This window comes from Zophobas morio, unplaced genomic scaffold (genome assembly GCF_036711695.1).
Source record: "Zophobas morio isolate AGI-343-1 ecotype UQ-CSIRO unplaced genomic scaffold, CSIRO_AGI_Zmor_V1 ptg000017l, whole genome shotgun sequence".
Taxonomy (NCBI): domain Eukaryota; kingdom Metazoa; phylum Arthropoda; class Insecta; order Coleoptera; family Tenebrionidae; genus Zophobas; species Zophobas morio.
This window is the reverse complement of record NW_026972122.1, coordinates 1324574-1348830: the sequence shown is the minus strand read 5'-3', so window position 1 is coordinate 1348830 and position 24257 is coordinate 1324574. Positions and strand designations below refer to the sequence as shown.

Below are 24257 nucleotides of genomic sequence, written 5' to 3'. Positions count from 1 at the left end.
AGACTTTAGAAAACAACAAATCTCTATTTCCTGTATAATAACGTATACTTATTTGCGCATCGTTACCAGTTCCGCCCCTTCCACTTCTCATATATGTAAATACTAAATTAAAAATTCGCTTCACTGAATGAACGCGTTTCCGTCGAATAAGCACTGAATGTTTTCTTGGCTACCTCAGAGCTCAATCAACCAATTAAATAATAAATCAGGAACCCCGACACAATGGAAGGAGGTCACTCTTCCATAAATCAGTCTCATCCAAAAGAGGCCGCCAACATTCTATCAAGTCTGTCATTTTTGTAAGTATGATAAATTAGCTTTGTTATTATGAACAACATATTCGTTCCAGTTACGACCTTCCAATTTTCTTCAAAGGTTACCGGAACAGCCTCGAAACCACCGATTTGTACAAAGTTTTGACCGACTGTCGCTCCACACAATTAGGAGACGAATTAGAACAACAGTGGCAACTCGAAATTGACAAAAAACAAAAACCGTCGATATGTCGAGCTTTGTGGATTTGTTTTGGCAAAACTTTCCTCGTCCTTGGTTTGATACAGTTGGTTTTCAAAACAGCAACGACGTGAGTTTTATTATTTTTGTTTTGTATTAAAAGATGAGTGAAATTTTTAGAGTGTGGTTACCAGAAGCTACATCAAAACTCGTGTCGTACTTCAGTCCAGATCAGGAAGACTTGACCAGACGCGACGCATTTTATTACGCTTCAGTTGTAATCGGACTTACCACTTTGAATTTGTTTTTTTACTACAACTGCATGCTTGCACTTACTGAGCTTGGAATCCGAGTTAGGACTTCAGTGTGCTCACTTTTGTACCGAAAGTCCTTGAAGCTCACTCTGGATTCTCTCTCTGAAGTGACAGTTGGGAAAATTATCACCATTATGACCAAAGACGTAGATGTTTTCTTCAATTTTATTTACTACGGGAACGACGTGTGGATTCCGCTGGTACAAACTGCAGTCGTCTGCTACTTAATCTACTCGAAAATTGGAGTAGCTGCTTTTGCCGGGATTGGATTTTTCCTCATAGTTTTACCCCTACAAAGTACTCATAGACGTAGCACTAGTATCTTCTAATAATTTTTGTTGTTGTAGTATTTATTGGAAAAATGTCGTACCCGCTTCGTCTCAGAAGCAGCAAAAAAACAGACGAAAGACTCGAACTCATCCAAGAAGTCCTTTCCTCAATCAAAATTATCAAAATGTACACTTGGGAAACGTTTTTCGAACGCAAAATCAACACCGCTAGAAAGTATAACCTTGTGATAGTTCTAAATTCTACTCCGTTTTTTACAGAGAAGAGCTGCACCAACTCGTCAGACTGTTCTTCACGAAAGTCTGGATCGTCATCATCGGAAGCATCGGTTCAAAGTTAGCTTTTTTTGTCTTTTTTCTAACGTACGTTTACCTGGGCGACTCCGAATCACGAATAACAGCAGAAATCGTCTACTATCTCATGAGCTGTTGTACTGACCTAGAATACTCACTTAGTACTTTAATACCAATAGGATTGTCATACGCATCCGAAGCCTACGCCACCACTAAAAGAATCCAGAACGTTCTAACAGCCAAAGAACTGCTCCCAAAACAAACGATAACCGAAACCCAAAATCCGAAAATAGTGTTCAGTGGAGTTGATATCAAAATTCAGAAGAAGGTGATTTTGACGGATGTATCTTTCGTTCTAAAGAAGGGTCTGCACGTGATTTCGGGTCACACAGGTAGCGGAAAAACGACTCTCCTGAAATTCATCCTACAGGAGTATCAAATGGACGCAGAAGTCAAAATATCTGGAAACATATCGTACGCGTCCCAAGAACCCTGGCTTTTTCCTTCAACCATCAGAAACAACATTCTCTTTGGCGAAAAATACTCCGAAGAGCGCTACCAAGAAGTTCTAAGAATTTGTAACCTAGACTACGACCTAAATTTGCTGCCTGAAGGTGATAACATGATTGTTGGTGATCATGGTATCAATTTAAGTAAGGGTCAGCAGACGAGGATAAACCTTGCAAGAGCTATGTACAAAGACAGTGATATATACCTACTAGACGATTGTTTAGCCTCTCTAGATGTGTATGTAAGTGGCTACATTTTCGACGAATGCATTCGAAAGTTTTTGAAAGACAAACTTTGTGTTTTTGTTACCAATAATAACAATTTCGTTTCGAAAGCAGACACCGTGATTGTGGTAAATGAGGGGTCAGTCAAAATTAGCAAAAACGTGGAGGAAGAAACCGTTCAATCTAGCGTGGTGACAGAGACTCGACCGGAACAAGAACGGGTACCAGAAGTTGATAAGCAAATATATCACGAAAATAAAAAATCAGGAAAAGTTAGTTTGACGGATTATCGTAAATATGTTTCAAGTGGTGGTGGATATTTCGCCTTTGGTTTGGTAATGGCTTTGTTTGTGGTGGCTCAAGGTGCATCTAGCTATGGCGACAAGCTTTTAAGCAACTGGTGAGTTTTTCGGAAATTAGACTTTTCAACAAGAATTGTTTCAGGGTGACTTTGGAACAAAATCTTTCGCGTTATCAGGACAATAATGATACAAAGTCTGGTACTTATCAAGCGATAACCAGCGAAAACACTGGTAATTTGTATTTGATCATTTTCGTGGCTGCATCCTCTATTCTTCTCACGTTGATCAAATATTTGTCGTTTTTTACTTTTACGAAGACTGCGTCCGTTAATTTACACAAGATCATGGTGCAGGCCGTGCTTAACAGTACCATGAGTTTCTTCGATTCCAATTTCTTAGGGAACATTTTAAATCGGTTTTCCAAGGATTGTTTAACGGTTGACGAAAATCTCCCTTATATTTTGATTGAGTGTTTGAGTGTATGTAAAATTTCGTACATTAACCAAATTATGACAGTTTTTTTTCAGTTGTTATTTATGGCTGCTGGAGGTATCATTTTGATGACAACGGTCAATATTGTCTTTTTGATCGAGTCTGCATGTCTTCTGATTTTTGCCTACACGTTGAAGAAGTTTTGCCAACCGACTGGGCGTAATTTACAACGACTCAACGTAGCTAGTAAGTTAAAAATTCCTAGAGACATTTTAATAATAGTGCAATTTAGCTAGAAGCCCTATGATAGGGCACTTGAACTCGACCCTGGAAGGTCTCACCACTATTAGGGCCAGCAACGTCCAAGAACGACTTATTCAAGAGTTTGACAATCACCAGAACTTGTTTACTTCGGCTAACTACATGCTGAATAATTGTCAGATTGCGCTAGGATTTGGACTTGAATTTTTTTGTACGGTTTTCATAACTCTAGTGATAATACAGTTTTTAATTACAACCAGTGGTATGTACACACGCAGTTTTGATACGATAACGTATAAAATCAAACATTTTAGATCCAAGCGTGGGTGATGTAGGACTCGCCTTAACACAGTGTTTCGTGATAACAGACATCATCAGTTCCGGCATCAAAAATATATCAGACTGTGAAAATTTAATGACTTCAGTGGAAAGAATTGTAGAGTACTCTGAATTAAAAGAAGAGGATAAGAAAGGCCCGACTGTGAAAAATTGGCCAACGGACGGGAAAATCCAATTTGGTGACGTCTCCTTGACTTACGACAACAAAACCACGTTGCACAACATAAATTTCACTATCGAACCTAACGAGAAACTGGGAATTGTTGGTAGAACCGGGGCAGGAAAATCATCCATTATATCAACTTTGCTACGAATGTATCAAATTGAAGGAAAAATTTCCATCGACGATATTAACATCCAAGAAGTGTCGCTACAGTTGCTAAGATCCCACATCTCCATTGTTCCTCAAGATCCCTTTTTATTTTCAGGCACAGTTCGTGATAATTTAGATCCTCTAAAACAATACGAAGACGAGAATATATGGAAAGTTCTGGAGCAACTACACCTCAGAGATTTAATTGGTGATCTGAACATCAAAATTGATAAAAGTTCGAGTTTCAGTGCAGGTCAGAAGCAGTTGTTTTGTCTGGCACGGGCCGCTCTTCGTAAAAGCAAGATTGTGATCTTGGATGAAATTTCTGCTAATGTTGATAAGGAGGCGGAGGATTTGATACAACAAGCAGTCAAGGACTACTTTGGTGCCAATACTGTGATCACTATTGCTCATAAACTGGAGTCAATTTTGACATGTGATAAAGTTCTAGTCTTAGATAAAGGGTGTATTAAAGAATTTGGGTCACCGGTTCAGTTGTTAGAAAATAAAAATAGTTTTCTCTGTAGTGTTACCTAATGTCATAATAAACTAATTTTTTGTATTTGTTTTGTTGAAAATGGTAATAAATTATCAACTATAGACACCTAAATGTTATTTCTGGATCAAGCGAATTGGGAACGTTTTTATAAAATTTTTAGGTTTTTTTAGCAATTTCTGGCAGTGCTTTTTAATGTCGATGTTTAAGTATTATACCGAGTGTCTGGAAAATGGCGGATTAACACTCCGCTACGCGGTTAAAAATCAACTGGTGGGTTTGGGAAAAAGAGTTAAAAAATTCCTCCTCACATTTTGGTGGAGTTATAATGATTGGTTCTTTTGCTATGTTTACCAACTAACCAATACATTCATTGTCACAATAACTAGTAATAAAACTTTAAGTTAATATTCCTCTGTCCCATGACCATGTTTAATTACCATTTCATTTAGAATGTACAAAGATAATAATGGTTGGTTGTTTTCGTAATAATTTGATTAAAATTCCATTTGACAACAATGTTTAGCTGATATAAAGCGAAGGTACAAATCAGCAAAAATTGTCATTGAGCTTTTATTAGTGTTTTATTTTTACGAATTTGAAAAAGCCTTTTTTAATTGGAGAGACTCTTGGGTACCCATGATGTATTTTGATAGCCCATGGAGATTTTCTTTTTAGTTATTTAAAACAATTTTGGGATACTTTGGTGTTTTATTTAGGGAAAATTCTGACCTGACCTGTTTTTGAGTTAATTTTGGGATCCTGTTTTTTTTTTAATTCAAAAAAATCTTGAAGTTTTGTTTGGAAAGAATTTGAAACTGCTCTGGAGTCTCTAGTGTTTTTCTTATAATAATTTAATAAAATTTCTTAGAGGATACGTTATTTGCTAAAATCACTTTTATCTTAGCAGGTACTACCCCGCCCACCCGCCCTCTATTTTCTTAGAAGGTATGTCATTTCCCAAAATTGGTCTTATTTTATCAGGTACTAGCCCCGCCCACCCGCCCTCTGTTTTCTTAGAGGGTTTCTTATTTGGCAGAATCGATCTTATCTTAACAAAGATAAAGTGGGTGGGTGGGCTAGTATCTACTAAGATAAAATTAATTTTGACAAACGAAATACCCTGTAAGAAAAGAGAGGGTAGGTGGGCGGGGCTAGTAAGTTCTTAAATCAGACCGATTTTGGCAAATGACATAATCTCTGAGAAAAGAGAGGGTGGGTGGGCGGGCCTAGTTCCTGCTAAGATAAGACTGATTTTGGCAAATGACATACCCTCTAAGAAAATAAAGGGCGGGTGGGCGGGGTTAGTACCTGCTAATATAAGACGGATTTAGGCAAGGTATTGACCCCGCCCACCCACCCTCTCTTTTCTTAGAAATTATGTCATCTGCAAAAATCGATATTATTTTAGGATTTACTAACCCCACCCACCCACCCTCTCTTTTGTTACAGGGTATCTCCTTTGCCAAAATCAGTCTTATCGTGGCAGCTACTAACCCCGCCCACCCGGCCTCTATTTTCTTAGCAGGTGTCATTTGCCAAAATCAGTCTTACCTTGGTAGGTACTAGCCCCGCCCACCCACCCTCTCTTTTTTTAGAGAGTATGCCATTTGCTAAAATCGTTCTTATTTTATCAGGTACTAGTCCCGCCCACTCGCCCTGTATTTTCTTAGAGGTTATGTCATTTTCTAAAGTCAGTCTTATCTTAGAAAAGAGAGGGTGGATGGGTGGGGCTAGTAACTGCTAAAATAAGACTGATTTTGGCAAATGACACACCCTCTAAGAAAAGAGAGGGCGGGTGGGCGGGGTTAGTGCCTGCTAAAATAAGACGAATTTTGGCAAGGTACTGACCCCGCCCACTCACCCTCTCTCTTCTTAGAAATTATGTCGTCTTCAAAAATCGATATTATTTTAGGACTTACTAACCCCGCCCACCCACCCTCTCTTCTGTTACAGGGTATCTCCTTTGCCAAAATCAGTCTTATCGTGGCAGCTACTAACCCCGCCCACCCGGCCTCTATTTTCTTAGCAGGTGTCATTTGCCAAAATCGGTCTTATTTTATCAGGTACTAGTCCCGCTCAATCGTCCTGTATTTTCTTAGAGGCTGTCATTTTCCAAAGCCAGTCTTATCTTAGAAAACAGACAGTGGGTGGGCGGGGCTAGTACCTGCTAAAATAAGACTGATTTCGGCAAATGGTACACCCTCTAAGAAAAGAAGGGGTGGGTGGGTGGGACTAGTATTTACTAAGAGAAAATTGATTTTGGCAAATGACATACCCTGTAAGAAGAGAGAGGGTGGGGCTAGTATCTACTAAGATAAAACTGATTTTGGCAGACGACATACCCTGTAAGAAAAGAGAGGGTGGGTGGGCGGGGCTAGTATCTACTAAGATAGAATTGATTTTGGCAAATGACATTCCCTGTAAGAAAAGAGAGGGTGGGTGGGCGGTGTTAGTACTTGATAAAATAAGACGGATTTTGGCAAGGTACTGACCCCGCCCACATATTCCCTCTTTGCTTAGAGATTGTCATTTGCAAAAATCGATCTTATTTTAGGATCTACTAATTCCGCCGACCCGCTCTCTATTTTCTTAGCGGGTGTCATTTGAAAAAATCAGTCTTCTCTTAGTAGATACTAGCCCCGCCGACCCACCCTCTCTTTTCTTAGAGCATATGTCATTTGCCAAAATCGGTCTTATTTTATCAGGTACTAGGCTCGCTCATCCGCCCTCTATTTTCCTAGATGGTATGTCATTTTCCAAAGTCACTCTTATCCAAGAAAATAGAGGGTAGGTGGGTGGGGCTAGTACCTGCTAAGATAAGACTGATTTTCGCAAATGACACACCCTCTAAGAAAAGAGAGGGTGCGTGGGTGGGGCTAGTATCTACTAAGATAGAATTGATTTTGGCAAATGACATACCCTGTAAGAAAAGAGAGGGTGGGTGGGCGGGGTTAGTACCTTCCAAAATAAGACGGACCTTGGAAAGGTACTGACCCCGCCCACCCACCCTCTCTTTTCTTAGAGATTATGTGATTTGCAAAAATTGATATTATTTTAGGAACTACTAACCCCGCCCACCCACTTTCTCTTTTGTTACAGGGTATCTTCTATGCCAAAATCAGTCTTTTCGTAGCAACTACTAACCCCGCCCACCCGCCCTCTGTTTTCTTAGCGAATATGTCATTTGCCAAGGTTAATCTTATCTTAGGAAAGAGAGGGCGAGTGGGTGGGACTAGTACCTGCTAAGATAAGACTGATTTTCGCAAATGACACACCCTCTAAGAAAAGAGAGGGTGCGTGGGTGGGGCTAGTATCTACTAAGATAGAATTGATTTTGGCAAATGACATACCCTGTAAGAAAAGAGAGGGTGGGTGGGCGGGGTTAGTACCTTCCAAAATAAAACGGACTTTGGAAAGGTACTTACCCCGCCCACCCACCCTCTCTTTTCTTAGAGAATATGTGATTTGCAAAAATCGATATTATTTTAGGAACTACTAACCCTGCCCACCCACCCTCTCTTTTGTTACAGGATATCTTCTATGCCAAAATCAGTCTTATCGTAGCACCCGCCCTCTGTTTTCTTAGCGAATATGTCATTTGCCAAGGTTAGTCTTATCTTAGGAAAGAGAGGGTGAGTGGGTGGGGCTAGTACCTGCTAAGATAAGACTGATTTTCGCAAATGACACACCCTCTAAGAAAATAGAAGGTGGGTGGGTGTTTGGGGCTAGTAACGTATTCAATAAGACCGATTTTGGCAAATGACAGAATATCAAACAAAAGAGAGGCCGAGTAGACAGTACCTGCTAAGATAAGACTGATTTTGGCAAATGATACCCGTTATAAATATAGAGGGCGGGTGGGCGGGGTTAGTACCTCCTAAAATAAGACGGATTTTGGCAAGGTACTGAAACCGCCCACCCACCCTGTCTTTTTTTAAAGGGTATGTGATTGCCACAAACAGTTCTATCTTAGTACTGATGACTAACTTTTACAAAAAATGATCTAAATTTGGAAACATTACGATCTTACTTATACAGGGTGCCGCATCCAAGTCTGGATATAGGGAATTAACATGTGAATTGGTTTTTATTTTATAATATCTCCCGAGATCACTTTAAAGCTATTATTGAGTGATGCCTTTGTAGAGGTCGAAGAGAGCTATCGGCCAGTATTTTTTTCAAATCGTTGCATCGCGCTCATTCACTGTAAAAAGGTTTTAAAAATCGTATTTTGAAATTCGCGCCCGATCCGATTTGTCACGAAATGTTCCGTCGCACCGTCGAAGTTCGGCGATCGCGTCTTTGGAATATCCATGCAAAATTCAAATGTCAAAGTGAAATTAGAAATTATTCTCAGAAATCAACGAACAACTCAAACTGAATTATTTTATCCAGTGTGATGATTATTGTGGGTCAGTTTAAACGGAATAAATGCACAAACTGTACAAAATATTTTATTAGGTTATGCTATGTTCTACTGCGATTAGATGAAAAAGCGAGGGCCTGCTTGTTCTTCAACGGTTAATTTAATTAGTAGCTAATTTGGGAAAATTTCACACTTTTTTTTCGAATCACTAAAAATTGGAAGTCAATTGGGTTTACATTCGTTAAGCAGGGCTGGAATTTTTGCCACCTGGAAGCATGTTCGTTACAAGAAATTTTTGAGAGAGAAATGTAGAACATTGACTCATCAACATTTTAAAGTATTTTTCTCTATTACGAATGTGTTTTGGGATTCAGAAACTTTTGTATTACTGTTTTATTTGTTTATTGTGTCAACAACAACAAAAATAAAAATAATATTTCACAAAACAAAGTTACATTTATTTTCAAAGGTGATAAAAAGTAAATAAAATCAGGTGGGCACAACGTTTTCTAGGGATCTTAAAGAGATGGGATAGAAGAATTTCAAAAAGCATCATGACAAAAAATTGAATCCTGAGGACTACTTCTCACGTAGGGAGTTTTACGAAGGAATGCTTAAGAGAATCCAGGCTGATGGAGAGTTTTTGAGGAACATTTGGTTTACTGACGAATGTTCATTTGGTCTTAACGGAAGTTATAATCGTCAGAACGATCAAATTTGAGCATAACACAACCCTCACGTGGTCCATGACTATCGTTATTAATGGCGTGCAACTGTCAGTGTCTGACTGGGGCTTGTAGGACATCATGTCATTGCACCTTTTTTAATCGAATCTAGATTGAATGCTCAGAAGTAGGACAATATGCTAGCTCAGCAAATACTTCCTGGGACTCAAAGGGTGCGGCATCTGCAGCAGGTCTTTTACATCCAGGACCAAATCTCCAGCCATATAGCTCACATAAATGTTGTTTATTTGAACCAGTATTTTCCCGCAATGTTGGAATGGAAAGTTTGGTCTGTGCATTCGCGGGATCTAAATCCCTGGGAATCTTTTCTTTTGAGATTTCTTCACGACCATCTGTATTCAAACAATACCAGCTATACAAACAGAGACGCGCTGAAACAAGCAGTCCAACAAATATTGTCTTCAGATTGCAACGCAAATGCTGATCAACACGCGTAGAAGTTTTGAAGATCGGCTTACTTACTGTACAGCTGCTGAGAGCAGTCTTTTTGAGCAATTCTTGAAAATAGTGCAATACTTCTCCAGATTCGTACAATATTTCATTACTTCATTCATCAACAATTGTTAAGTTTTGTTATTTGTAGTTATCTAAATGGTTCATTAAAAGGTTCTCTTCAAAAGCGCCAGCTGTTTTGATGGTAAATCTTATCATCACACAATAAGAAAAGCGGGCCCTCGCTTTTTCATCTAATCGCAGTAGAACATGGCATTTTAATGAGATTTTAGTAATAAAGACTCGACCAGCACCAGCAACATAACCTAATAAAATATTCTGTGCAGCTTGTGCATGTATTCCGTTTAAATTGACCTACAATAATCGACATATTGGATAAAATAATTCAATTTGAGTCGTTCAGTGATTACTGAGTGAGGCAGCGCGAGTACATCCCTAGCTTAAGGGCTCCCAGGACATGTTACAATCCTGCCGATGGGGTTTTGAGGAAGACTAGCTGCTCGAAGTCTTCATCTCGGGCTTTATGGATACGGTCTGAGTGTAGTTCGAGATGGCTCGTTTGACGGGGTCGCGCACTATGACGAATGAATGGATCAATTTGTGCATTTATTCCGCTTAATTTGTCCTACAATAATCATCACACTGGATAAAATAATTCAGTTTGAGTTGTTCGTTGATTTCTGAGAATAATTTCTAATTAGAATGTCAAAGTGAAATTTCACTTTGACATTTGAATTTTGCATGGATATTCCAAAGACGTGATCGCCGAACTTCGACGGTGCGACGGAACATTTCGTGACAAATCGGATCGGGCGCGAATTTCAAAATACGATTTTTAAAACCTTTTTACAGTGAATGAGCGCGATACAACGATTTGAAAAAAATACTGGCCGATAGCCCTCTTCGACCTCCACAAATGCATCACTCAATAATAGCTTTAAAGTGATCTGGGGAGATATCATTAAATAAAAACCAATTCCCATGTTAATTCCCTATATCCAGACTTGGATGCGGCACCCTGTATACACAAGGCAGGAATTTTGAACATCTTCTCTAGTGTTTAGTTGGTTATGCTTGTATTAAATGTTTTTTTTTTGGTTTATTTATTAATAAAGAATAACAGCTTGTTTTGTTAATAATAATGCACAACGCTTAATGACTACTGGTTGTTATGGTTATTGTTCTAAAAAAAATAGAAGGTGGATTTCAGTCACCATCGTTACTAAAAAATCAGAATTTTTAATTTTTTTGGTAATCTACATCATAGAGAATTTTTTTATTATTTATTTGGGAGTACTGAAGAGACACCCGGTATACCAAAATATCCGTCAAAATAATGGCTAAATATTTAAATCAACAACGGAAATACGTATAAGAATACAAACATATCATGTTTGGCTGTCAACGTAAATAGTAGTACCTAAATGGGCGACATTAAGTACTTTGTTGTACGAAGAACAAATATTCACAGAACATTCACCCTTTAAAATACATTTTTAATAATGGAAATTTATGTTATTAAATCATCATGAATAAAACATATACATAACTGTTTTCGCGGAACTAGTAATATTATTATTTATGTTCATGAATTTTTTTTATATACATTCCAAACTAACACGCGATTCATTATAAAAAAAATCTAGGCCCGGTTTATAGAAAGCGATTTAAATATTCAATCGGCCGGCAATTAATTTAAGAGAGGATTAAAGTGTAGAATATGAGCTCGCGATTGGCTAAAACATGCACGTTACCTAGCAACGAACCTGAATTAAATGTTGATCGACAAGTAACTTTAGTTCGCTTTCGATAAACCGGGTCCTAGTTAATTCGTTTTTCTTGTGTGAATTTAAGAAAGAGAGAACGGATTCCGACAACGCCGTAAAAAAAACCAGTCCAAGGACAACAACATATAGTTTCTCATTGATGATTTTTTCGCTGCCAGAGTACAAATTTTTCCTAATTAATCTTAAAGGAAATTGTGCTCGAACTATTATTTACTACGTGGGTTGGCAATAAGTACAAAATTTCAAAAACTTTGAAGAGGCTCGGCGTTTGACCGATTCAAGCTATCAATATCACGTCGAAGTATGAACACCCAAGCAGCAATTAGGATATTAGGACGGGTTTAATACAAGTTTTGAAGATTTGCACAATTGCTTGAGATGAAATAACTCACAAACATTATTTAGCTTAACGTAATAGACTAAGTAGAACCAACGTTGATACGGTTCGTATCACAGACGCCACGGCGTGACAAAATAGCCATATCAAAGATATCAGAAATAAGCAAAATTGCATTTCGTTTATAATAACATTATTTAATCGCGCATCGTTACCAGTTCTGTCCCTTCCACTTCTCCTATATGTAAATAGTAAATAAAAATTCAGTGAATGAACGCGTTTCCATCGAGTAAGCACCTGAAGGTTTCCTTGACTAACTTATATGAAGAGCTCAACCAACCAATTAAATAGTAAACCAAGAATCCCGAAACAATGGAATCAGGGGAATCTTACCTAAGTCAATCTCACCCAAAAGAGACCGCCAACATTCTATCAAATTTGTCATTTTTGTAAGTAAGCTATGATAAATTAGCTTTATTATTATGAACAAGATATTCGTTCCAGCTACGACCTTCCAATTTTCTTCAAAGGTTACAAAAACAGCCTACAAACCCACGATTTGTACAAAGTTCTAGACAACTGTCGCTCCAAACAACTAGGAGACGAATTAGAACATCAGTGGCAACTCGAGATTGATAAAAAAGGAAAACCGTCGATATGTCGAGCTTTGTGGATTTGTTTTGGCAAAACTTTTCTCTGCATTGGTTTGATACAACTCGTTTTTAAATTAGCAACGTCGTAAGTTTTATTATTATTGTTTTTTGTATTAAAAGATGAGTGATATTTTAGAGTGTGGTTACCAGAAGCTACATCGAAACTCGTTTCGTACTTCAGTCCAGATCAAGAAGACTTGACCAGACGCGATGCCTTTTATTACGCTTCAGTCGTAATCGGACTTACCACTTTAAATTTGTTTTTTTACAACAACTGCATGCTTGCACTTACTGAGCTTGGAATACGAGTTAGGACTTCTGTGTGCTCACTTTTGTACCGAAAGTCCTTGAGGCTCACCCCGGATTCTCTCTCAGAAGTTACAGTTGGGAGAATTATCACTGTTATGACCAAAGACGTTGATATTTTCACCGATTTTTTTTACAACGGGAATTACGTGTGGATTCCTCTGGTTCAAACTGTAGTTGTTGGGTACTTAATCTATTCGAAAATTGGAGTCGCTGCTTTTGCCGGAATTGGGTTCTTCCTCATCGTTTTACCTCTACAAAGTACTCATCGCCTAACACTAGTAGGTATCTTCTAATAAAAATATTTTGTAGTGTTCATTGCAAAAATGTCATACCCGCTTCATCTCACAAGCAGCAAAAAAACTGACGAAAGACTCGAACTCCTACAAGAAGTCCTTTCCTCTATCAAAATTATCAAAATGTACACTTGGGAAATGTTTTTCGAACGCAAAATCAACACGGCTAGAAAGTATAACCTTGTGATACTTAGTTCTCAATTCTACTCCTCTTTTTACAGAGAAGAGATGCACCAACTCGTCAAATTGTTCATCACAAAAGTCTGGATTCTCATCATCGGAAGCGTCGGTTCAAAGTTAGCTTTTTTTGTGTTTTTTCTAACGTACGTCTACTTGGGGGACTCTGAATCAAAAATAACAGCAGAAATCGTCTACTACATCATGAGCTGCTGTACTGACCTAGAATTTTCGCTTAGTGTTTTAATACCAATAGGACTTTCATACGCATCGGAAGCCTACGCCACCACTAAAAGAATCCAGGACGTTCTAACAGCCAAAGAATTGCTCCCAAAACAAACGATAACCGAAACCCAAAATCCGGAAATAGTTTTCAGTGGAGTTGACATCAAAATTCAGAAGAGAGTGATTTTGGCGGATGTATCTTTCGTTCTAAAGAAGGGTCTGCACGTGATTTCGGGTCACACAGGTAGCGGGAAAACGACTCTCTTGAAATTCATCCTACAGGAGTATCAAATGGAGGCAGAAGTCAAAATATCTGGAAACATATCGTACGCGTCCCAAGAACCCTGGCTTTTTCCTTCAACCATTAGAAACAACATTCTCTTTGGCGAAAAATACTCCGAAGAGCGCTACCAAGAAGTTCTAAGAATTTGTAACCTAGACTACGACCTAAACTTGCTGCCTGAACGTGATAACACGATTGTTGGTGATCATGGTATCAATTTAAGTAAGGGTCAGCAGACGAGGATAAACCTTGCAAGGGCTATATACAAAGACAGTGATATATACCTACTAGACGATTGTTTGGCCTCTTTAGACGTGTACGTAAGTGGCTACATTTTCGATGAATGCATTCGAAAGTTTTTAAAGGACAAGATTTGTGTTTTTGTAACCAACAGTAATAAATTCGTTTCAAAAGCTGATAGCGTGATTATGGTAAATAAAGGGCTAGTCAAAATTAGTAAAATGGTGGAGGAAGCAACCGTGGAATCAAGTGTGGTGATGGAGACTTCGCCTGAACAGCGAGAATGTGCACCAAAAGTTGATAAACAAATATATCACGAAAACAAAAAGTCCGGGAAAGTTAGTTTGAACGATTATCATAAATATTTTTCAAGTGGTGGATATTTCGCGTTTGGTTTGGTAATGGCTTTGTTTCTGAGTGCGCAAGGTACAACTAGTTATGGCGATAAGCTACTAAGCAACTGGTGAGTGTTTTGAGAAATGAGACTTTTCAACAAAAATTCTTGTAGGGTGACTTTGGAAGAAAATCGTTCAAGTTATGAGGAACTTAATGATACGAAGTCTAGTACTTACCAAGCGATAACCAGCGAAAACACTGGTAATTTGTACTTGATCATTATCACCGCTACGTCGTCTATTCTTCTAACGTTGATCAAATATTTGTGCTTTTTTACTTACACGAGGACTGCGTCTATCAACCTACACAGGGCTATGGTGCAGGCCGTGGTTCACAGTCCCATGAGTTTCTTCGACTCCAATTTCTTAGGGAATGTTTTAAATCGGTTTTCCAAAGATTGTACAACTGTTGACGAAAGTCTCCCTTACGTTCTATTTGAATGTTTCACTGTATGTAAACTTTCGTAGGTACGTTAACCAAATTATGACAGTTTTGATTTCAGTTGTTATTTATGGCTGCTGGAGGTATCATTTTGATGACAACGGTCAATATTGTGTTTTTGATAGAATCCGTATGTCTTCTGATTTTTGCCTACATGTTGAAGCAGTTTTGCCAACCCGCTGGACGTGATTTACACCGACTTAACGTAGCTAGTAACTTAAATTTTCTTAGAAACTTTTTGATGATAGTGAAATTTAGCTAGAAGCCCTATGATAGGGCATTTAAACTCAAGTCTGGAAGGTCTCACTACTATCAGGGCCAGCAACGTCCAAAAACGACTTATTGAAGAGTTTGATAATCACCAGAATTTGTTCACTTCGGCTAACTACATGTTCATGAACTGTGACTTTGCACTAGGATTTGGACTACAATTTTTTTGTACGGTTTTCATAACTTTTGTGATAATACAGTTTTTAATTACAACTAGTGGTATGTACGTCACGCATTTTTGATACGATAATGTATAATATCAAAAATTTTAGATCCAAGTGTGGGTGATGTAGGACTCGCCTTAACTCAGTGTTTCATGATAACAGAAATCATCAGTACCGGCATCAAAAATATATCAAGCTGTGAAAATTATATGACTTCAGTGGAAAGAATTGCAGAGTATTCGGAATTAAAAGTAGAAGATAAGAAAGGTCCGATTGCGAAAAATTGGCCAACGGATGGGAAAATCCATTTTGGTGGCGTTTCCTTGACTTACGACAACAAAACCACGTTACACAACATAAATTTCACTATTGAACCTAACGAGAAAGTGGGAATTGTTGGTAGAACCGGGGCAGGAAAATCATCCATTATATCAACTTTGCTACGAATGTATCAAACTGATGGCAAAATTTCCATCGACGGTATTAACATCCAAGAAGTGTCGCTGCAGTGGCTTAGATCCCACATCTCCATTGTTCCTCAAGATCCGTTCTTATTTTCAGGCACAGTTCGTGATAATTTAGATCCTTTAAAACAATACACAGACGACACTATATGGAAAGTCCTGGAGCAACTACACCTCAAAGACTTGATTGGTGATCTGAATATCAAAATTGATAAAAGCTCGAGTTTCAGTGCAGGTCAGAAGCAGTTGTTTTGTCTGGCACGGGCCGCTCTTCGTAAAACCAAGATTGTGATCTTGGATGAAATTGCAGCTAATGTTGACAAGGAGACGGAGGATTTGATACAAAAAGCAGTCAAGGACTACTTCCATGCCAATACTGTGATAACTATTACCCATAAACTAGAGTCAATTTTGACGTGTGATAAAGTTCTAGTCTTAGATAGAGGGTGTATTAGAGAATTTGGGCAACCAGCCCGTTTGTTAAAAAATAAGAATAGTTTTTTCTGTAGCGTTACAATGTCATAATAAACTAATTTTTGTATTTTTCGAAAATTATATAAATGCTTTGTAATTTCGATGTCATGTTTGGCCAACAACATAGAAGTCAATTCTTTAACACTTCAAGTTTTGTCTTGTTTTAGATAATCATCGAGTGTAACATTCATATCCGAGTATGTAATTGTTTTCGGAGAACTATTAAATAGTCTCATTTACGTTGATAAGATCTTTAAACAAGATTCACTACAACAAAAGGCCAAGTTAATTATCAGTTTAAAAACATTCAACATATTCACCTTTGATCTTATCGAAGGTGAATTTCCTTGTACAACTCGTTAATAAAAAACTAGTAAAATTTGTTCGTCTGAACAAACATTAATATCCCCACTACACCAAACCAATGTTCGTAAGCACTGGTGTGTAAATAAAAGATTACACGGATGTGTTTAAAAAAAATTATATGTGTAAAATTTAGGAAAGAGAGAGTATGGATCGCGACAACACCGTAAAAAGAGAAAACAACCCAAGAGCAACGGCAAATATTTTCTCATTGGTGACATTTTTGTAAGTACTAGACCAAAAATAAATTACTAACACTAATGAAAATGATCTGCTTTAGTTACACTCTAAAAATTTACATAAAAGGGTTCACCAAAGGTCTGGGTATCAACGACGTCTACGAAGTCTTGCCCGATTCACAATCAGAAAAATTGTGCCAAAAATTGAACCACTATTGGGAAAAAGAACAAAAGACCAGAGACTCACCATCTATATGTCGCGCTGTGTTTTTTTGTTTTGGAAGAACGTTTTTTCTCGTAGGAGTTATTCAGTTTGTTGCAGAGACCATTAAAACGTAAGTTTGGATATAATTGTTTGATGGAACGATAATCACGAAGGTTTTTTAGCGTTTGGTCACCACACGCTCTTTCCAAACTCATCTCTTACTTTAGTCCTGGCCAAACTGACTTGACAAAGCAAGATGCTATTTATTATGGCTGTTTGGTTGTTGGAATCAACTTAACAATGTCACTAGTGAGATCTAATTTTGATCTGATTTTGGCAGCTCTTTCACTAAAAGCAAGAGCTGCTGTTTCTTCACTGCTTTACCGAAAATCGCTGAAAGTGAGTTTTGAGTCTTTCTCGGACGTGACAGCCGGGAAAATCGTGACTATTTTATCAAAGGACACCGACGTTTTAGAAAACTTGTTTCGTTCAGGAAATGGCGTATGGATAGCTATGATACAAACTTGTGTCATCTGCATTTTAATTTATCAAAAAATAGGAGTTGCTTCCTTTGCTGGAATAACATTTTTCGTGGTGGTTTTCCCCCTTCAAGGTACCGATAACTTCAAAAAAGACAAATTTTTGCCAGTTCTTTATTTTCCAGTATATATCGGAACGTTAACCTACAGGTACAAACTGAAATGTAGTCAAAAGACAGACGAGCGTTTGAATTTAATTCGAGACGTTCTGTCGGCAATTAAGATCATCAAAATGTACACTTGGGAAAAATTTTTCGAAGACAAAATCCACGATGCCAGAAAGTAAGTCCACGTATTGTTAAAAATCTAATAAAAATGTCGTCGTTTTAGAAAAGAAATAAGGAAACTGCACAAGTTGTTTTACACCAAAGTTTGGATAACCGTAATTGGTAGTCTTTGCTCAAAAACTGCTTTCTTTTTGTTTGTAATGACTTACGTATGGATGGGTCACAACGTGTCGGCCGAAATTGTCTACTATATTGTGAGTTGTTTTAACGATTTGGAAACTTCACTTAGTAATGACATACCTTCCGGATTTTCTCAATTTGCTCAAACATTTGCAACGGCTACAAGAATTGAAAGTGTAATGAAAGCACCAGAATTACCAACCAAAGAGACAATAACTGATTCAAAGGAAGCCAAAGTTTGTTTGAACAATGTAGATGTCACCATTTACGATACTAAAATTTTGGAAAACATATCGTTGGTTATTAGTGACGGTCTTAATGTTGTTGTTGGTCATACTGGTAGTGGAAAAACCACACTTTTGAAAACCATTTTGGGAGAGTGTCAAACTACAGGAAAGATTAAAGTTTGTGGAAAAATTTCTTACGCATCACAAGAACCTTGGCTCTTTCCTTCCACCATCAAAAACAACATCCTGTTTGGAGAAGAATTCAACCAAAACCGCTATCACCAAATTCTCGAAATTTGTAGTCTAGATTACGACTTAGATTTGCTGCCTGAAGGTGAAAACACAGTTGTGGGAGAAAGTGGTATCAATCTGAGCAAAGGCCAACAAGCTAGAATAAATCTAGCACGAGCTTTATACAGAAAGAGCGACATATACTTACTGGATGATTGTCTTGCTTCCCTTGATGGTAGTGTAAGTGACAGCGTTTTCCAAAAATCCATTTGCGAGTTTCTCAACGACAAGATACGCATTTTTGTGACCAGTAGCACCGATTATGCACAAAGGGCAGATAAAGTCATTGTTGTGAATTCGAAATGTGTTAAATTCGGCGACGATGTCGACAAGACTCAAGTTTCATATACATTTGACAACATAGATGGATCTGCTAGATTAAAATCGACGGAAACTCATGAAGAGGATTCTTTGGAAAAACAAATCTACCACGAGAAGAAAAAGTCTGGAGTAGTTCCTCTGAATGATTATCTCAGCTACGTAAAGCATGGTGGAGGTCCTATACTGTTTATTTTGATAGTGTCCCTTTTTGTTTTGAGCCAATATGCGACTAGCTACAGCGACAAACTTTTGAGTAGTTGGTGAGTCTAAATTGTTTATTAATCGATAATTTAAACGACCATTTCAGGATTACTCTAGAACAAAATTTAACAAATTTGAAAGAACTAAATGAAACTGATAATCTAGAGTATGATAATCTTTACATAGAGAGACAACATCAGTTGGGACTTTATACTACAATCGTCCTTATGTCTATTCTTCTCGTTGTGGTCAAGTCCTTTTCGTACTTCCATTTTGTCCGGATGGCATCCATCAGCATCCATAAAGCTATGGTTCGCAATATCATGAACAGTACCATGAAATTTTTTGATACATTTTTTATTGGCAATGTTTTAAATCGGTTTACCAAGGATTTTGTTACTGTGGATGATACTTTGCCTTTTGTAGCTATGGATTGTTTTACGGTAAATAGAGATCTAAACGTACAAAAAAACAATGACGGGATTTTGTTGCAGATGATTTTTACTGTATCAGGGGGAATAATACTTCTGACTACAGTTAATTACATATTTCTTGTCGAGAGTCTTGTCCTACTGGTCGTTGCTTGCTTAATAAAGCAGTTTTGTCAGCCCACAGGTCGTAATTTGGAACGCCTTCATGTTATATGTAAGTTATATAAAGGCTATTATTATTATTATTATTTATTCATAAAAATTACATCGTGTATTAAAGAAAGTCCTTTGAGATTAAAAATAGCATTGATCTCGCTTTCGTATATATTGAAGTTATATGCAGCAACTCCAGAATTTAAAAAATTGAAAAATTGAAAAATCAAAAACCCGAAAAATCGAAAAATTGAAGAATTGAAAAAGTGAACAATCGAAACTTTGGGAAGTCGAGAAATGAGACAATATAAAAAACTTCAGAAATCGGAAAACTGAAAATTTAGAAAAGTCAAAATTTGAAGAACTGAAAAATCGAAAAATCGAAAATTTGAAGAATCGGAAAATTGAAAAAGCCAAGATTCAAGTATCGAAAAATTTCATTCTCATTTTTTCTCAAAGTAGTCCATTTTCTACAATACGATCATGCCTCATGTACATATGTATACAGGGTTAGTCACGAGAGAATTACTTCTGAAAATTATTTTTACGCAGCCCAAAATACGAATACCATGTACCATTTGATACTAACTGAATTTAAAATAAAATGCTTAATCCATGATTGCTTTGAGTTTGGCAATCTCATTTTGACAATTGTGGAAAAAGAGGTTACGTGAGTGTCCATGGTGGTACCGCAGCCAGTCGGAAATCTCCTCCGGCGCCGCTAATAAATCTGTCAGTGTGCCTCTTAATCTTTTGCAACCGATTAATCACGAGAAAATTATTTCTAAAAATTCTTTTTACGGAATTTTATTCAAAGGTTACAACACAAACTCAAACAAGTAAGTAAATAATTTAACTACTAATCTGTTGAGAATGTTGGGCATTTTGGGGGGATGCTACGGCTATTTTGTAAATGGATGGCCGAAGAAGTCCAGAGGTTGCAGATTTGCACTTCGAAGAGGCTCTAGGTGCCGCAGAGATGGCGAATTAACACATGCACATTAGCGGCGAACAACATTGGTAGAGCACTAACGGCTTCAGTATAGCCCAGATTGATCTGACTGTATGTCGTCGATCGAATGGGGCTCTAGAGGCGAGTCAACGATGAAAAAAAATGTTAAAAATTAATTAACGTCAAAGTGACATTGCCAAAGTCAAAGCAATCATGGATTAGGCATTTCATTTTAAATTTAGATAATATCAAGTGGTACAGGGTATTAGTATTTTGGGTTGCGTAAAAATAATTTTCAGAAGTAATTCTCTCGTGACTAACCCTGTATAGTTTTTTTTTTTCAAAAACACGATACTTAAAACATAATTCTAATTTCAAATTAACTCTTCGATATTTTAAGTATTTTACTGTTGAAAGAAGACTAGTATATTCCGAAAAAAAATTAAAGGATAGGCCCCACCCACCCACCCCATCTCAATTGTGATGAATTTTTTATTCGTTGTCAGACCGAGGGGCGGAGTATAATTTCAAAATGCATATTCCTCAACAAGAAAATACCATGTGGAACATGTTTTAAGTATCATGTTGTTGAAAGAAAAAAAATCAAAAACTAAGCCCCACCCACTCGCCCTGTCTCAATCGTGATGAATTTTTTATTCGGTGTGAGACCGGGGGGCGGAGCTTAACTGCAAAATCCATATTTCGCTACAAAATAGTAAAGATATTTCAATTTTCCACTTTCTCATTTTTTTAACATAATTTCTTGTAGAAAAATATGAACTCTGCATTTAAGCTCCGCCCTCCGTCTCACAACGAATACAAAAATTAAACACAATTGAGATGGCGCGGGTGGGTGGGGCTTATCCTTTGTTTTTTTTTCGTAATATACTAGTCTTCTTTCAACAGTAAAATACTTAAAATATCAAAAAATGAATTTGAGATTAGAATTATGTTTTAAGTATTGTGTTTTTGAAAAAAAACTATATACATTAAGAAAAAGATATCAATGATTAAGCCCCACCCACCCACCCTATCTCAATTCCGATGAATTTTTCATTTGTTGTCGGATTGAAGGGCGGAGTTTAACTGCAAAATCCATATTTCTCTACAAAATAGTAAAGATCTTTAAATTTTGAACGTCCTCATTTTTTTTAACATAATTTCTTGTAGAAAAATATGAACTCTGCATTTAAGCTCCGCCCTCCGTCTCACAACGAATACAAAAATTAATTACAATTGAGATGGGGCGGGTGGGTGGGGCTTATCCTTTGGTTTTTTTTCGTAATATACTAGTCTTCGTTCAACAGTAAAATACTTAAAATATCAGAGTGAATTTGAGATTAGAATTGTTTTAAGTATCGTGTTTTTGAAAAAAAAAACTATATACATTAAGAAAAAATGATGTATATTTTTTACTTTATAGAGTTTAAGTTATCACAAAAAATTGCTAAATCAAAAAGTACTTAAGAAACGAGGGAAGTTCTGTAGAAATAACCTTACACGAATTTCTTTATTAATAGTATTTACTCTTGGGCATGAGATTTGATCAAAATTTACATACTTTGCAGTTAAGCTCCGCCCTCCGGTCTCACACCGAATAAAAAATTCGTCACGATTGAGACAGGGCGGGTGGGTGGGGCTTAATTTTTGATTTTTTTTCTTAACATGTGTAGTTTTCTTTCAACAACACAATACTTAAAACATATTCCACATGGTATTTTCCTGTTGAGAAATATGCATTTTGCAATTATGCTCCGCCCCTCGGTCTGACAACGAATAAAAAATTCATCACAAGTGCGATAGGGGCGGGTGGGTGGGGCTTAATTATTGTCTTCTTTTTCGTAATGTATACTTATGTTCAACAACACGATATTTAAATCAATTCTAACCTCAAATTTGCCATTTGATATTTTAAGTATTGTTATTGATGGAAGAAGTGCTAAGAAAATCAAAGGACAAGGATGAATTTAATATAAAATATATGCGGTTGATCATGAGAGATAGTAACATCGCAATAAGAATCGAAACTGGTTAAAATTACAGAATTAATTGTATAATTCAACTTAGGATTATTATTTCCCAAATGTAGGACTACGCACTTGGTCTCATTTAGTGGCAACTGCCACCAGAGAGAGATCAAGATCATTTTGCAAACGTGCATGATCGGAAAGTGGATTACCATATAATTTACTCCGTCCGCAAAGGAAGAAATTTTGCATTTAACGTGCAGAGAAAGGTCGGCAACATAGATCAGAAATAATAATGGTCCAAGGACGGAACGTTGTGGGACCGCACTAGAAATTTTACACTATATTATTAAATATGTGTATGCAATTCTGGTTCTTCCTTATTCTGTCATTATTATTTCAGCAAGAAGTCCTTTAACGGGTCACTTAAACTCGACTTTGGAAGGTCTAACAACAATAAGAGCAAGCAATACCCAAGAAATCGTCATACATGAATTTGACAGACACCACGACCTATTTACTTCCGCACTTTTGATGGTAATCACCAATTTCATCGCACTGGGTGTCTTCCTACAATATATTTCTACAATTTTCACCGCATTGATAATTTTCCAATTTCTACTCACAGACGCTGGTAAAATTATTGACAGCTGTATATTAGCAAAAAATTATTTTCTTTTCACAGGTACCAGCGTTGGTGATGTTGGTCTAGCCATAACCCAGTCATTCGTTATTACCAGTATAATCAAATCAGGAATCACTAGTATCGCAGATTGTGAAAACCTAATGGTTTCAGTTGAAAGAGTTTTGGAATTTACGAAACTGGAAGAAGAGGATAAAGGTGGCAAAAATTTGAGCGGTTGGCCAGAACTTGGTTCGATAAGTTTCAACGACGTTTCTCTAACTTACAATGACACCAAGATGTTAAGAAACATCAATTTTGACGTAAACGCGAAAGAGAAAGTTGGTATTATCGGTCGAACTGGCGCTGGAAAATCATCCATAATCACAAGCCTATTTCGCATTTACCAAACACACGGAAAAATCACCATAGATGAAGTCGATATTAACGACGTTTCTTTAAAGTGGCTTCGATCAAACATTTCACTCATCCCTCAAGACCCTTACTTGTTTCCAGGAAGCATACGAGAAAATTTAGATCCTATGAAGCAATATACGGACGAAGAGATATGGAAAGTCCTAAAGGAACTACATCTAGATGCTGTAATTAAAGAGTTGGGTACTAGAGTCGACAAAGGAACTACTTTCAGTACTGGTCAGAAGCAGCTGTTGTGTTTTGCACGTGTGATCCTTCGCAAAAACAAGATCGTGATTCTTGACGAAGTGACAGCCAATGTCGATAAAGAAACAGAAGTGTTGATTGAAGAAATAGTTCAAAAACACTTTAAAGAGTGCACTATGTTGATTGTTGCTCATAAATCCTTAGCTGTTTCAAACTGTTCCAAAATAATTGTACTCAGTAATGGTAGGATAAGCGAATTTGATGACCGAGGTGCACTATTACAAAATAAAAGTAGTTCCATTCGTTATATAAGTAGATAGATTACATTTTTTTATAGTATGTACACACACACCTTTAGTCTTATCTACCTTGAATAAAACTTCAACACCACTGAATACGAAACCACCATATTAATTCATAATCATAATGCAATGCATAATTATATTAAAAATAATTTCTTCCTCTTCTTTTC

At 37.2% G+C, this 24257-nt stretch overlaps 3 protein-coding genes across 3 annotated transcripts; all 3 read left to right on the top strand.

The window, feature by feature from the left end:
• The first annotated feature begins 3 nt into the window (after positions 1–3).
• On the top strand, positions 4–4266 carry LOC135130571 (probable multidrug resistance-associated protein lethal(2)03659). Its single transcript, XM_064057974.1, has 9 exons — positions 4–299; positions 350–583; positions 634–1064; positions 1115–1271; positions 1316–2482; positions 2527–2863; positions 2912–3062; positions 3109–3339; positions 3392–4266. The coding sequence occupies exons 1-9, from the start codon at positions 223–225 to the stop codon at positions 4264–4266; spliced, it is 3660 nt and encodes a 1219-aa protein (XP_063914044.1). The 5' UTR covers positions 4–222.
• A 7921-nt stretch (positions 4267–12187) lies between these two features.
• On the top strand, positions 12188–16490 carry LOC135130570 (probable multidrug resistance-associated protein lethal(2)03659). The gene is made up of 11 exons (XM_064057972.1): positions 12188–12267; positions 12422–12655; positions 12707–13137; positions 13189–13345; positions 13394–14173; positions 14252–14560; positions 14606–14942; positions 14996–15146; positions 15211–15336; positions 15477–16307; positions 16474–16490. The coding sequence occupies exons 1-11, from the start codon at positions 12188–12190 to the stop codon at positions 16488–16490; spliced, it is 3453 nt and encodes a 1150-aa protein (XP_063914042.1).
• Positions 16491–16743: 253 nt separating this feature from the next.
• On the top strand, positions 16744–24105 carry LOC135130569 (probable multidrug resistance-associated protein lethal(2)03659). The gene is made up of 9 exons (XM_064057971.1): positions 16744–16894; positions 16950–17183; positions 17236–17666; positions 17718–17874; positions 17923–19098; positions 19146–19482; positions 19534–19684; positions 22946–23176; positions 23228–24105. The coding sequence occupies exons 1-9, from the start codon at positions 16818–16820 to the stop codon at positions 24103–24105; spliced, it is 3672 nt and encodes a 1223-aa protein (XP_063914041.1). The 5' UTR covers positions 16744–16817.
• Positions 24106–24257: the final 152 nt, after the last annotated feature.

Coding starts and splice junctions, on each gene's coding strand:
- LOC135130571 (XM_064057974.1), top strand. CDS start 223: ATGGAAGGAGGTCACTCTTCCATAAATCAGTCTCATCCAAAAGAGGCC. Junction 584..633: donor GTTTTCAAAACAGCAACGAC/GTGAGTTTTATT, acceptor TGAAATTTTTAG/AGTGTGGTTACCAGAAGCTA. Junction 2,483..2,526: donor GACAAGCTTTTAAGCAACTG/GTGAGTTTTTCG, acceptor GAATTGTTTCAG/GGTGACTTTGGAACAAAATC.
- LOC135130570 (XM_064057972.1), top strand. CDS start 12,188: ATGAACGCGTTTCCATCGAGTAAGCACCTGAAGGTTTCCTTGACTAAC. Junction 15,147..15,210: donor ACACCGACTTAACGTAGCTA/GTAACTTAAATT, acceptor GCCCTATGATAG/GGCATTTAAACTCAAGTCTG. Junction 15,337..15,476: donor TAACTACATGTTCATGAACT/GTGACTTTGCAC, acceptor CAAAAATTTTAG/ATCCAAGTGTGGGTGATGTA.
- LOC135130569 (XM_064057971.1), top strand. CDS start 16,818: ATGGATCGCGACAACACCGTAAAAAGAGAAAACAACCCAAGAGCAACG. Junction 16,895..16,949: donor TTCTCATTGGTGACATTTTT/GTAAGTACTAGA, acceptor GATCTGCTTTAG/TTACACTCTAAAAATTTACA. Junction 19,685..22,945: donor GGAACGCCTTCATGTTATAT/GTAAGTTATATA, acceptor TTATTATTTCAG/CAAGAAGTCCTTTAACGGGT.